Raw genomic sequence first — 14292 nt, forward strand, 5'->3', positions numbered from 1 at the left:
AGCAGAACGAGACTGTGATGGCGCAGCCACCGGTCGTGTGTGATGTAGGCGTGCGGGTAGATCACGGCAGCAGCGGAAAGAGGCGAGGGTGGAAGATTACTACTTTGTATGAGGAGGCGGAATTGGACCGACTTTGCTTTGCGCTGCATGTCATAGTATCACCACATCCACCGCAGACTCAAGGTTACACCGATACCACGCACGTTGTGTGCTGTTCACGCGACACGCGACACGCTCGTGTCTGCACGGCGCTATTGGAAGAGCAGTGTGACCCTCTTCTTTTGCTTCGCTTGCTCCACGCAGCACGCCTTTCTCGCCCGTCCACACACCCTCAAACCTCAGCAACCATGACTTTGCTGGCGGCGCCCGCACCGCATTCAGTTCTCGGCAGTGAGGGCCAAGGGTGCCGCCGCCCCAGTCTCGCAGTGTCCAAGTAGACCACGCTCGTGTTCACTGTCGCACAAGCGCGAATCGTTTACCACGCCTTTCTTGGGCCCTCTACGCCAGGTACAAGGGCAGGCAAGCTACCGTTTTAGTCACCTCCCAGCTCCGCTATTGCCATGCTTCAGTCCCGCCTTGCCTCGTCCAAACCCGGGGTAGCGTCGTTTGATGGCTTGCAGCGGATCCTGCACAAACAGCAGAGCCTTCTCAACGTCTGCAATCACCTTGCAGCACCTAGCAGCACCTATGCATGCTGGTGAGGGACCCATTGCCGCCCTCTCCTCCAGCTGGAGCTTGCCGTGCTCTAATTAGATACTAGGAACCTAGTGCTCCTGTTGTCGGCAGCATGCCTGCTCCGCAAACGCCCAGGAACGAAACATCGCGTTCAGGGGGCCCTGCTACCCTGCTGCCCTAACCGTTGTTCTGGTGCAGACCGTCAGCACGCCCTAGCCTTAACGAGCGCAAACCGAAGGATAGATCGACACTTGCCCAGACTCCAACCCGCCCTAAATAGAAGCATGTCCTTCCGAGACCCCAGGACGGCTTCGCGAAGGCCTGCACGCCCAGTAAACTAGGCAAATCTTGCGCGTGTCATGGCTCACGCCCCTGTACTGTAGATGGGTATAACTTCTGTGCAGCCCGCTGGTATTGGTTCTGCACGAGTTATCGTCTAGTTCACCTTGTCGGCACCTAGAGCTTCGACACTCCAGCTTGGAAGTCTTTGACTTCCGTACATTCGTTGGCCCACACTCTCGCTTCTCTACGTTTAATATGCGTCCATCTATCCTAATCGGCCTTGCCGCTGGCTTTGCTAGCCAAGCCTATGCTGCGTGCAGCTCTGCGCTGACGATTGACGACTTTTCCAAATGGTCCAGCAACACCAACAGCTTGGGCCAATGGACTAGCGGTATGGTAGCATTGCACTACTCTAGTGACGTCCACTGATGACAGCAGACGATGCTTCCATGACCTCGATCTCGGCTGCCAATGGTGTCCTGTCTTTCAAGCCCAAGTCTGGCTCCTACTTCTACGAGACTTTCGACTGCCAGGCCGCCATTAGCAACAACTACAACTCCATCCAGTTCACCACCAAAGGTGTTTCTGGAGGCTCTGGTACCCTCGAGATCCAGACCAAGAGTGCCTGCTCGGCTTCTGCTTACACTTCCTACTACACCCAGTTTACCGGTTTGACTGGTAACTCTCAGACCATCACCATTCCTCTGAGCCAGTTTTCCGGCGCCAATGGCAATGCTATCGTCGGCTTCGTCTGGTCTGGATTTTCTTCCACCACTGCCACCTGGCAGTTGAGCAACGTTCAGTTCGGCTGTGGCGGCGCCGTGGGTGGTTCCAGCTCCTCTGCTCGCTCCTCCGCCATTAGTTCCACTGCTCGTCCCACCACTGTCTCTGCTGTTTCGGTTACCCGTACTACCCTGGCTACTTCCACTGCGCCTACCGGAACCTGCGCTGCTTCTCTGATCGATGACTGGACATCGCAGTCCCGCCTGACATTCATGTTCTACAACGCACTCAACAAAGCCTCTTCCTCGGATGGCACAATGACCTCCCTCACTGTTGGCAAGCCCTCCAAGAACCGTGTTGAGATCGTCCCTAAGGACACTAGCTCCTACTTCTACTCCCAGTTCGGCTGCTTCAACGCTAAGACCAAGGGACACACTGGAATCTCCCTGCGCATCAAGGCTCCTGCTGGAACCACGTTCTCCGTCGAGCTTGACTCATCCAGCAGCTGCGACCCCACCGCCGCTCAGGCCTACACCCAGACCTCCACTCAGCTTGGCTGGACTTTTGATGGTACTGAGAAATTGTACACCATCCCGTTCTCCAAGTTCACTGGGCTCAACACAGAGAAACTAACCACCATCCTTTTCTCTGCTTTCACCAAGACCGTCTCCTTCGGTCCCATGGCTTTCTACTGTGGCGCTACGGGCGAATACATTGTCAGCACCACCACACCAAACACAGCTCCTCCCGCCACCGTTGCTGCCCCCGCTGGCACCGCAGCTGCTTATGTTATCGACAAGTTCGCCAACGCTGACAGCAACGCTCAGGGCTTTTGGCACGGAGCTGACGATGGCATGTCTCTGACCTACAGCGGCGGTCTCACCATCAAGTCCACTGATGCCGACTACTCCTTCTACACCCAGGTTTCCGGTTCTTGCAGCGACTTCAGCAAATACAAGGGATCTTACCTTCACATCGCTTACAGTGGCTCTACAGCCTTCACCGTTGCCTTCCAGCAGCACAACAGCGCCTGTAATGCCGACATCGCCCCCTACCCCTTCACCTGGGACTCTATTGAGGCCTCTCGCTACGCTAAGAACGGCCACATCTACATTCCGATTAGCCATTTCAACATCGACCTTACCAAGGCCATCGGTTTCGCGCTCAAGGGTTTCTACACCCAAGATACCGTCAAGCTGACTGTCATGGAGATCGTCCCCTCCGTCCCTGCTGGCTTCGTCATCCCCAACGACGAGGAGACCGGTGATCTCGTATTTGCTTGCAAGCGTCCCAACTCGTTTGCTTTCGCCATCGACGATGGTGTACCAGACCTTGCCCAGGAAGTTCTCAAGATCATCCGCGAGGAGAACATCAAAGTGACCTTTTTCACCGTTGGCGCGCCTCTTCTCGACGAGACCACCAACCTTACCAACGTCTACAAGGAGATGCAAGCCGCCGGCCACCAACTTGCGCTCCACTCTTTCACACACCCCAAGATGGAGGGCCTCCCCGACTATGCATCTATCGACTGGGAGTACAACGAGGATATCAAGGCTATGAAGCAGTCTTTCAACCTCGACACCTCTTACTTCCGTCCGCCGTTCGGTAACGAGGGTGCTCGTATGCGCCAGCGTCTCGCCAAGGCTGTTGGCCGCAAGCCCACCATCACCAACTGGTCCGTTGATGTTGAGGACTGGTTGTGGGCTGAGACCGACACCCCTGAGCAGCAGTTGACTGCTTTCCAGCGTGATGTCAACAAGGGTGGTAACTTGGTTGTGCTGCACTACCTTTACCCCTCTACTGTCAGCTACCTGAGGCAGTTCATCCAGATTGCTAAGGCGACTGGGAAGCAGCTCATGCGTGTTGACCAGTGCATGATGGATCCTAACGCTCCTGCTTTGTAGGTCAGTTGAGCAAGAGGAACTGAGGAAGTGCTCCGAGGAATGTGGATGAGATAGGGTATCAACATTTCTTAATCATAATGCAAACTAAATGAGACCTCGATCTCGATGATAAGCCGTACCAATCTGCCACCTTCAGAGCCTGAAGTGAGGGATAGCATATTTTTGGTCACTGTTGTCTTCCATGGTCCTGGGCCAATCGTCGAATCTTGGCTTTCGTCCTACGCTGCCGAACTAATATCTTTATGTTAACTCCTAGCCATCGCGACTTCGCGAAAGTATATATCATGTTGCCAACTGGATCGCTATCATGAGCGTTTGTGGCTCTCGATTACATCATGACCGGTTGCTGGAACTTTTGGGGGAGTATCTTGCTTTGCATCTGATGCAGTACAGGGCATGGAACATCGCTGCCCCGACACCATCGAGAGGTAAGCCCGCCTGAACGAAAACTTCTGCTGCACCTGAAAAACACAAGTCCATCGTGATTAGATATGAAGAGTGTACAGCTGCGTTGCGCCAAATCTAGCCACGGGTGTGCCAGGTTTGTTGACGACCCAGCTAGCTAAGTGCAGTATGTCCAACAGTAGAGACATGTTTGAAAACAGTGAAGGCCAAAATCCTCATTTGAAGGGTATCTCAAGTTTCCGTCCTCATCATCATCATTCACAAACACACTCCAGTGTCGCTTCTCGATCATCTCCTCACAGGCCGACTGCCATCCATCTCCACCGGCGCACTCCCCTGCATCTCGAAAACTGGACTCCCCACGGTACTTCCTTGAACCTCAGGTACGTCTCTATACGGACTCGCTGGCGCTACCGGCCCAGCACCTGCATTGTACGCATACTTTTCTGTCGGTGTTGGCGCCTCCGCTATTCCAGCATGCTGCTGCTGATACGCATTCATCTCATACGGGTTCCCGTGTTCATGTTCACTCGGACTTCCACTGGCGATCGGTGCATGCTCCCCTTTTGAAGCGGCTTTATGACGCCGGAACATGAGGAAACCGAATACACTTATTATGACGAGACCTCCTACCACCCCCCCAACTATACCGCCGATCGCGCCGCCAGAGACGCCTTTCTTCTCGGTTGGTTCGGCGGAAATCGGCGCGTCAATGGCGGTGCGGCTGGCTGTTTCAGAAGCGCTGGAGAGCGACGATGCAGAAAGCAACACCGGGAGAGAGGTCGTGGGTGTTGCTGTTGCTTGCAGTTGCGCGAGGGGGATGGGGAAGGAGGATGCCGAGGGGTGGGCGGAGCTGAGGGAGGAGAAGGTGTCGTTTAGTTTTGTGTCAGAGAGATTTGCGATAGGATTATCAAGTGTGCTCCAGCACACGTTGACTTGGTTTTTTGTCGCCGTACATTCCTCGCTGTGGCTGTCAGTACGGTTCGTACTCTGTATGTGCCCGATGCTTAAAACTCAGGGCCACTCCTAGATCTCGGCGGTGAGTGGAGATGACACTTACCGAGACTTCAAGCAGCAGAAAGCATTAGTGCCACTGGAGCATGACTGCTGGCCCCCCGAAGGTGTCTGCTTACTACCGCCGTCGCAAGCTGGTGATCCCTTCCAGCAGACTGCGTCTGTAGCACCGGGCGCGCAGCAATAGAACTGATCCGTGACAGACTCGTGCGCACATATCATTGGTGGTTTACACCCAAAGCCGATGCCAGGGCAGACATAATTGGTCGCGTTGCTCGAAAAATAAAACTGGTCGAAGTCCGCCGTGACAACGGATGCACATACGAGGAGAATCGACGACAGAATTTGAGATATGCGCAACATGACGATGACAGCAATGCCTTGAGACGAGAGGGAGTGGGCAAGGTGATGCTTGAGAGGAAGGCGCGCAATAAGGGAAACTAAGGCACACAACAATGTATAGGTCTGATATGAATATCTCAAATTAGGTCGCCACCGTCTACCTAAGTGGGCCCGTGGCAGGGATAGCGTTGGACCTGAAACACTCAAAGTGGCTATATTGATCTGCGAGTTCGTCGAGTTGGCCATTGCGGTCTGTTCAAAGGCATCGAGCTTTCTCCATGTGAGCAACCTAACAAACTGGTTGCTGAGGATTACGAGAAGCCTGGCCTTAGTGGGTAGACTGAGTGTCGGGATGGCAAGTGTCTAGCCCGTTGTCATATGGTCACTTTATGGTCGTGCGTAAGGCGTCCCGTCCCGCAGGGTAGCCTCTCCGGTTGCAGAAAAACCCGGCTGCAAGCGTGATATCCTCTCAAACCCAGGAAGCAATTGCAGCGGCTATACAGAAGTATGAAAAGGCTTATAAATCTTGAAATTGTTACAAGATTCCTGCTCTAGTATTGCTGATAACCTCTGCAGGTTTATGTAGGGGGATCATCCCTGCAACACAGAGGTGGGAAGTGTTGCCGTTCGGCTAGATAAGGGAAGCTTGAGACTTGATGTTGCCTTGAAAGTAGGTAAGATAGCAAACATCGTCTGTCGGCGTGGCTGCATTTCTCACACCTAAATAGTCAAACTGGCCTAGAGTGACAGTGTCCTCAAACAGAGTTCAGCGTGTATGTAAATTCCGCCGGTTGGCAGAGTCCATGCCTATTTACTCGTGTTTTAGTGTTTCAGATCACATCGAGTTAGTATAAAGTCAAACGTTCCACAGGCATTGATTGTAATTGAACAAAACCTTCTCTAAGCCTTGCAGACGACGTACAGATGCATTAGCTTCTCCCAAGTAAGAGAGAGGTACCCAAGGAATAGTGGCGCCAGCGACGGAATTGGTGTCACTAATCGTCATACTGATAATAGTGAGTGATTCTCAGAGCTCAGACATCAGCATTTGAGTAAATGGATGCAGCTGATTTAGATATATCTAACATTTTACTGCCACTAGCTTTAATTTGTAGACTGGAGATGTTGAAGGTAGTGTAGCCAAGCCCGAAGTCGAACTCGCAAGCCATACTGGCGTTGAGCATATCAATTGGAACCCTTCGTGTTTGTTGAAATTGCCTTCAACAAAGTCCGCCTACTGAGCATTGGGTTCAGTGATAGTACAGTCATGATTACGGTACTGTTGTTGAAGTTCTCAGCGTAATTAATCTCTTCATTGGCGATAGTGCAAGGTAGCCTTCCTGAAGGGCTGACATCACCCCATAAGACATCTGCGATGGGCGATGAAATCTTTAGACTCTCTCTGCACTGATACGTATGCTGTTAGATCTTCGGTAACAACCAGACGATTCCTCTGAAGCCTGGTGTTCGGTGCTGTGCCGTGAGTCGCTTGCCTGAAACATTAGGAATTTAATATATAAGCTCACGGTGACACGTAAGGGCATCGAGACCGCCTTGGATGATGTAGTACCTATTGGAGATATTTTTCAGAGTGCTTCCATAACTACTACTCGGATGTAAACACTCACTCAAATTCGGAACGCTAGTTCAAAGACTTAGACTTGAACATGGGCGGGTTGGTAAGTAGCTGGCTTTCTGTGGTTGTCATGTTATGCCCTGCATACTGTCACCCAGCCTGTCATTCTTACTATTAACTAGCTATAGCCGGCCAATTGGACCCCTTTCTTGTCTTTGCCGTATCTTTGAGCCTAGCTGTGCAAATCTGGAGTGGGTGCGTACATATCTACAGGGACTGATATTTAATAGATCCTGAGCCCTGATAGAGCCACCTCTAAAACTTTGGAAGTGTCCGAAGCAGCTATCGGTGACAAATATACAAGATCAACGAAGGTAACGGAAGTTTAATGACGTGAGCTGTCCAAGTGACTCGTGATAGTTACACAAGAATTTTGATATGGCATCCACAGAAGATCAGCATTGGGGGGCAGTTGGCCAGAGTGTAAGGTATTGGGCTTGTATCAATTCTAGACCCAGTGGCGCCTCGCCTATTATCTCAACATGTGTGATTGTAGAGCTGGTCAAGGCTAAGTTCACATGACCGAAGACCGAATGCTCCGCGCTCTACATCAAAGCCAGGTAGGTAAGCGGCTATTACATCCTTCTCATCCTACGGTCATACATTCGCGACAACTCTTTTAGCCCGATGGTTCAACTTGTTGGTTGAGTGTAATCCTCTAGTTCATTCTCATACATGTAGTACTCTGTTCGCCAAAACGCTTCGTAGCTTGAAAGGCTGCCACAACATCTCCTTCACCTTCGATCTTGGCACCTTGACACTCTGTGTCTCCGCCAACCTGATCTCCCACAACACACAACTACCCCACCAGCTCCATTTTATATCTTTGTACGACGCGACTGCTATCCAAAGAAGCTTCAGGTGCCGCTGGTATTTCTCCTCCACCTAAACACCTCGCCTGCCAGGTCCAATGTCAATCGCAGCAGCAGCTTCCACAGCGGCCGAGGCCTTGCATTTCTCCAACATACCACAATCAGAAGGGATGGAATACCTCAGGTGCTTAAATGAAAAGCTGACTGTGGAGATAGAGGCTGCAGTGCAGCGAGCAGCGAGGCGGCACAAGGATATGATGCATGCAAACCGCCGCGCTGAGCGCGCAGAACAGGCTCTCATCAAGGAGGTTCGAGCAAGACATGACGATCAAGTCACGGCAACCACTTTGTTTTGCACATACAAGGATACTATCAATGCTCTCGAACTTACTATCACGCAGGCGCAACGATGTGGGCCTAGCAAGGAGCAGTTCCAGGCGCTGCAAGCTGCAAACGACAGCCTGGAAGCTGCGATTGCGGAGCAGAGAGATCGTGCAGTCCAACTGCGAAAAAACGCAGAAGAGACGATCCGAGGACTTCACGCCAAAATCGATGCAGAAGAGTTGCGAATCAGGACTGAGACTGCCCGCCACTATGAAGAGCGTCTTACACAAGCAAAGAAGCAGCTGAGTGAAGAATTCTCGCAAGAAGTGCAGGCAGAAGCGGTGCCAATCAGGAAGCTGTACCAGGAGTGCAAAGCAGAGAACGAGAGTCTCAAGCAGAAGCTCAAACAAGCAACACATATGTTAGATTGGAACCGCAAATGTACGCAACAGAAAGCAGCAGAGCGCGTATATTTGCACAGTCAATCAACAAGCGCATTTCCACCGCGACAAAGCCCTGTCCCAGTCAAGAAAACCGTCAATAAGCGCCGGAAACTCGACCACGTAGGGTTCGTTTACGCCATCCAAAGACACAAAGATTGAGCTAATCGTTGTAGAAATGCCGATATGGTCACTCCAGATGGACAGAGAGGCTGTAGAAATTTGACCAAGCCGTACACATCAGCTAGCACACCCAAACGGAGGGTGCAGGATGCCTCCATGAAGCTCGAAGAGCCCTCACTGCAATTGCTGACTCCAACACGACAGCATATGATGCCACGGCAACAGAAACACTCAGGATTACACACTAGCCCTCTCCAACAGTCTCACCAGCCCCAGAAACAACCACCGTCACTCCCTCCACATCTTCAAGACATTCCCCAAGCTCAACAGCTCTTCTCAAGCTTTATACAGCAACTGAACGCTCAAAGAGTGAACAACGGGCACACTGAGCTGAATCCTGAAGAAGGACTTCTTGTTTTCAACAAATGGGTCGCGCAGAGACTAAGTCAACAAGTACCAACTTTGTTGTCTAACAACACCGCTTTTCAGCCTGTGTTGCAGCACTCCAAATTCTCACCACAACCTTTCGACCGGAAGGAGGACTCGATGAAAGGCCCAGAGTTCCCATTTCTTTCCCTGGATACACCGCCTGATCCGCAAACACTCACGCCTCTCAACACGGTCTCGCCATCGTCAGATCAGAACACTGCTCTTACGCAGATGCAACAAAGCTATCCAACAAATGGACAGCAGCAAAAGCAGCAGCAGCGATGCAAATATTCTCAGAGCATGTTGTCATCGCCTAGTATGCTGGGCCAAGGTCTGAGCAATACACCACCTGCCCTGCCGATTGGTTACAACGCTACCTCACTAGTGACGTTCTCTAATGATACAGATCTCAACTATGCGGCCCAACTACGAGTGGCTTCTGCTGTCGAAGACATGTACTTTGCATCCCAGATAACTGCTCAACCTGGAGATGTGGGCATATATCCCTCCCCCGAAGATCCAGAGCGCGCCCAGGATACTGATGGTGTCACTGTTCCAGCAAACCCTCCTTCTTGGGGGTCGCCTGCGTCAAAGGACGGAGATAGTGTTTCTGATATTAGCAATACACAGCTTGCTTTGGATGACTTCGACTCGCGGGTTTTTGGGTCGGACTTCGGCTTCCGAGGATATCCAATAACGACTGGCACACCACTACCCCCCTTTATGCAAACGAACCAACAGAATTCGAACTACCGTATCAAACAACAGAACCATTTTGTATACCCACAGCAATTTACTGGATCTCAGGCTATCAACCCGGCTTTGCTGTTCAACGACCAAGCGCACTTTCCAGTGGGCAGTTTCATCGACAAGCCCAGCTCATACGACGCTTGCTCCCCACCACTTCAGCGCTCAAAGAACGAAAAGCCCACGCCATCCCACCAAAATCTAAGCCAGGACTCTCCACGGTACCCACCCGTGTCTCGAAAGCGCTCAGTCACGCCATTGTCCAACCGCTCAACGCCTGCTCTTTCTACACGATCTACGCCCGCACCAGCAGGTCCACCTCTTGCAGTCTGCCTACACTGCCACGGAAGCTGGTGGAACGACTCTTGCGACGCTGCAGAACCGTGCCAGAACTGCATTAGCTCTGGGAAAGCGTGTCAACGTCCGCGATGCATCGACTTTACAAGGGGAGCGTGTAACACTTTACGGTGTCCGAGGGTGCATGAAGGTGACATGCGTTATAAAAATGTTGTCATCAAGCCGAAAACGCTGAAAAGAATTGGGAAAAGGAGCGAGCAGAAGCCAAGCCCGAGCTTATTAGCGTACCAGCAGGGCTAGGTTGAGTAGAGGGCTTTGGACAAAACATGGCTGACGTATGGGCGTGGACCTTGGGTTTCAAATATGTAAGAGATGGAAGGAAGGAGGAGACCCAAACGGGAGGGATTTATACACTCATACTTTTGGTTGAGATCGCCATTAGAGAGCACATCTTTGTCGATTCCTTGCGGATAAACACGTTGCATATCATCTCTGCAATCCATTAGCTCAAGCCCAATTCACGGACACCGCCTAATCACTTCCCGTAAGATCTATGTACGTCGCGTCCGGATCTGCCACGCGCCTCCGGTCCGCCAAAGCAATCATCCGCTGCATCTCGGAAGCCGGGAGACGTACAACTGAACCCCACTCCAGTGCCGCGTCCGAAAAGTCAATCATCTCCAACCGCTGAACTGCGAAGATGAGTGTAAGCTCCGAGACATCAGCTCTCGTACACCACTCACCATCAGTCAACCCACCCTGCCTTCGCGACTCATCTTGGCGATCTGGCCGTACCGGGTTCATGTCCATGAAGCGCGTTGGATAGCGAGGCTGTCGCCTCATCCTCGACACGATGTCCGGATACATCAACAGGTAGTTTGATTTCCGTGCGCCTGAAAGCTTCGCCAAGTCGTAGTCTGAGGGAAAGGGCGCGAGGAAATCGGCCAGCCAGGCAATGTCGGCGTCGCGTTCCGAGTAGTTATCCAGCCCTTCGACAAGCCTTTTCGTTATGCGCAGTGCGAAGAGACCGACGATGAGAGGCTCGGACCGTGTGGTGGGAGCTGGCGCAGGTGGTGCGGGAGCAACGGGATGGACATCTGGTGGAGGGTGGGGAGAGGTGTAGTGTTGCATTATTCGGAGTTATCAAACCGATTTAACGATGGTTGTCAAAGAGTTGAGAAATTGCTCTGCTAGGATGATGTGAGCACCTTCAATACTTCTGAGTAGGCGCATTCCAATACGTTATGAAGTACAACTGCTCGTTAGTGACGACGCAGCAAGCGCACTCGGCAGCAGCAGCCGATCAACAAGCAGCCATAGTTGACTTCGAGCAATCTTCTCTCGACTCACCTTCACCTGCAATTCTGATAGTATGTGTCACAGCTGGGGCAAAAAACCCATTCACTCTCCATCCTATTTCACTTACCCGCTCCAAAAGTTCGCGTGTAACAAGTCCCACACCACAAGACTTTGAACTCCTGAGCACGCTCTTCAAGTCTTTACTTTGTGTCTGTCACGCTTTCAACACACCCCAGCTCTTCTCCAAGCCCTCTTTCTGACAAGATGCGCTCGACAATCCCCATCACGACCCTCGCCCTCTTCATGTCCACCTTCAGCTCCGCCGCTCCCACAGAAGCCAAGCTGGAGCCGGTCCACTTCCCCCGCAGCAACCTCACCACCAAGGTCCTATCGGCAGACACCATGACCTGCCCCAACAGCGGCAGCAGCTGCGGAGTGGTGACCTTCGCCAGCGGGCTGTACGTTTCGTTCGGACCGGGCGTGTGCATGCAGCTGGGCAAGAACATCGAGTCCATCTATGTTGCGCACTGCTATTGTTCTTTGTGGAGGTAGGTTTTCATTCATTCCTTGATCTTGATTGTTTGCTTGCTGATGGGGGCTACAGCTCGTGCACCGGCAACTCCAAGAAGGATGTCTATGTCGGCGGCATGATGATGTGCGAAAAGCCGAAGACGTTGGATGAGTTTGGTCAGGAGGTCAGGTTCATCTCCTGTGGAGGACTGTATTGATTGGTTATGTCTAGCGTACGGATCGGTTACCCTTGGTAGGATATTGATCTATGGAGGTGATACAGTCAGTTGGACGGACACCATGGGATCCATCTGTCGATTGCGTATCATGGGCGGACTCGGCGTCGATTATTGAAAGGGTCGACTGGAGGTTCTCTCAGGGTTCGAGTTAGGGTCGGCATGGGCAACTTTAAACGAGCAAACTTGAAATGACATCGAAGACAACCCATCAGACACATCAGTCTATGGCTCCATTCGTACATGGTGCTCCTCCTATGTTCAGATCCTGACACCAGTACGCTCAAGAGGAGGCGCAGCGGTGGTTGCTGCTGCTGATTTACAGCGAGGGACCACTTCGCTTCGTGGCGAAATGCAATCCTCAGGTATTTGGGGACAGTAGCGTCTCGAATGCAAGGCTTGCGCGACGTTTCCACGACCGGATCTATACTCTCAGATCTTGCTGTATCCATGTCCATAGAAGAAGGACAGCCACCACCAACGCCAAACCATGCAAGTCATGTACCGCTCACAGAATCATCTCTCATCTAGACCATTTACTGTGTCGCGCATTGTGGGCCAGCCTCCTCTTCGTCATCTTCCCACTCAGCACCGCCTGCCCGTGGGTCTCCCGATCCGGCACCGAAGTCCTCCATGTCGGCCTCGTACTCGACTTCCACCTCTTCGACCTCCTCATGCTTCTCGTTGGAAATTGTCGCTGCCGGAAGCGCGTCCCTGACCTTCTGGAGCGCTGCGTCGTTCTTCAGCCAGCCATCCTCGGGGAATTCAATATCAACCTGGAGGAACAAATCGCCCTTTGCGTCACTGCGCTTCATCGGCATACCCTCGCCAGGAACCTTCAAGACCTGGCCCGGTCGCAGGACCTTGCCGTTCGGTTGCTGAACGTTGAGCTGGATGCCCCTGCCGTCCAGATGTGTCAAGACTACTCTGTTGAAACCGGTCAGAGCCTCCACGAGCGAGATCTTCAGCACGGCACGCAGATCGGCGCCGGCGCGCTCAAATGTCTCGTGCTCGGCCTCGTCCAGGGTGAAGATGATGTCGCCAGGCTCCTGGTCGGGAAGTTGGTCGGCTTCGCCTTGGAGTACGATGCGCTCGCCTTGCCGTGCGCCGCGGGGGATGTACAGCTCGAGGACGTTCTTCGATTCGACGACTTTCTTGCCCTTGCACTTCTTGCAACGCTGCTTCTCGGGGATGATCTGGCCGGAGCCCTGGCAGTTGCCGCAGGCTACGGTCTCTTGGGTCACGAGGCCAGGACCGACCTGGCGGAGGACCTGCTTCGCGCCTGGAATGAATTAGTTGTGGTTTTGAATGCCAGCCAAGGCGCATCAAACGTACCGCGCCCACTGCAGACTCCGCAGTCATGGCTCTTGGAGCCCTTCTTTCCACCTGAGCCCTCGCACTGGTTGCAAACAATGTTCTTGGTGTTGGAGAACTTGGTTGTCTTGCCCTTGTACAGCTCCTCGAGCGTGACCTCGTACGCTTGCTCTACGCTGCGGCCCTTCTTGGGCACGTTTCTCCCGCCAGGGCCACCAGGCATGCCGCCGAAGCCGCCGCCGCCGAAGCCACCCATGCCAGGCGGCATCCCGCCCATGCCGCCGAACATCTGGGCGAGGATGTCGTCCATGTCTGGCTGCTCGCCGCCGCCACGGGCGGGGTCGAAGGCGGACATGCCGTGGGTGTCGTAGAGGTGGCGCTTGTCATCGTCGGAGAGGATCTCGTAGGCCTGCTTGGCGGACTTGAAGCGGACCTCTGCTTCCTCGCGCTCTTCGACGGCGACCTTGTCGGGGTGGTGTGCTAGTGCAGCCTGTCGTTGCGCGTCAGAATGGCGGGGTAGACGGATGGACAGGTCGGGCGGACCTTGTGGTATGCCTTCTTGATCTCTACTTTGCTGGCGCTGTTGCTGATGCCGAGGACCTCTGTGGAGCGGGGCGTCAGAAGGGTGCTGTCAAGTGACTATGCGCCGTGCATACCATAGAGATCGATTTCCTCGACGTCGGTCACTGGGGAGGGTTAGCAGGGTGCGAGTGGAGGCGAGTGGCGGCAGCGGCTTTTACTGTTTGCTGGATGGGGGGGGGGATCTGGGAAGGCGGGCTA

At 53.1% G+C, this 14292-nt stretch overlaps 6 protein-coding genes across 6 annotated transcripts, besides 2 other annotated features; 3 read left to right on the top strand and 3 right to left on the bottom strand.

Annotated features, from left to right (window-relative positions):
• Nucleotides 1–1212: 1212 nt before the first annotated feature.
• Nucleotides 1213–3584, top strand: EKO05_0007702 (uncharacterized protein; the record flags this gene model as incomplete). The annotated part of the gene is made up of 2 exons (XM_038940981.1): nt 1213–1348; nt 1396–3584. 2 exons carry the CDS (start codon nt 1213–1215, stop codon nt 3582–3584), a joined length of 2325 nt encoding a protein of 774 aa, XP_038797157.1.
• Nucleotides 3585–4277: 693 nt separating this feature from the next.
• EKO05_0007703 (uncharacterized protein) lies at nt 4278–5591 on the bottom strand (the record flags this gene model as incomplete). The annotated part of the gene is made up of 2 exons (XM_059637107.1): nt 4278–4953; nt 5050–5591. The coding sequence occupies 2 exons, from the start codon at nt 5589–5591 to the stop codon at nt 4278–4280; spliced, it is 1218 nt and encodes a 405-aa protein (XP_059493090.1).
• A 2456-nt stretch (nt 5592–8047) lies between these two features.
• Nucleotides 8048–10453, top strand: EKO05_0007704 (uncharacterized protein; the record flags this gene model as incomplete). The annotated part of the gene is made up of 2 exons (XM_038940972.2): nt 8048–8685; nt 8734–10453. 2 exons carry the CDS (start codon nt 8048–8050, stop codon nt 10451–10453), a joined length of 2358 nt encoding a protein of 785 aa, XP_038797155.2.
• Nucleotides 9368–9389: a tandem repeat.
• A 231-nt stretch (nt 10454–10684) lies between the features above and the next one.
• EKO05_0007705 (uncharacterized protein) lies at nt 10685–11284 on the bottom strand (the record flags this gene model as incomplete). Its single annotated transcript, XM_059637108.1, has 2 exons — nt 10685–10845; nt 10897–11284. 2 exons carry the CDS (start codon nt 11282–11284, stop codon nt 10685–10687), a joined length of 549 nt encoding a protein of 182 aa, XP_059493091.1.
• A 432-nt stretch (nt 11285–11716) lies between these two features.
• EKO05_0007706 (uncharacterized protein) lies at nt 11717–12180 on the top strand (the record flags this gene model as incomplete). Its single annotated transcript, XM_038940987.1, has 2 exons — nt 11717–12000; nt 12057–12180. The coding sequence occupies 2 exons, from the start codon at nt 11717–11719 to the stop codon at nt 12178–12180; spliced, it is 408 nt and encodes a 135-aa protein (XP_038797153.1).
• A 554-nt stretch (nt 12181–12734) lies between these two features.
• Nucleotides 12735–14171, bottom strand: EKO05_0007707 (DnaJ-like protein xdj1; the record flags this gene model as incomplete). Its single annotated transcript, XM_059637109.1, has 4 exons — nt 12735–13480; nt 13534–14002; nt 14056–14112; nt 14169–14171. 4 exons carry the CDS (start codon nt 14169–14171, stop codon nt 12735–12737), a joined length of 1275 nt encoding a protein of 424 aa, XP_059493092.1.
• Nucleotides 13736–13765: a tandem repeat.
• Nucleotides 14172–14292: the final 121 nt, after the last annotated feature.

Source organism: Ascochyta rabiei, chromosome 13 (genome assembly GCF_004011695.2).
Source record: "Ascochyta rabiei chromosome 13, complete sequence".
Lineage (NCBI taxonomy): Eukaryota > Fungi > Ascomycota > Dothideomycetes > Pleosporales > Didymellaceae > Ascochyta > Ascochyta rabiei.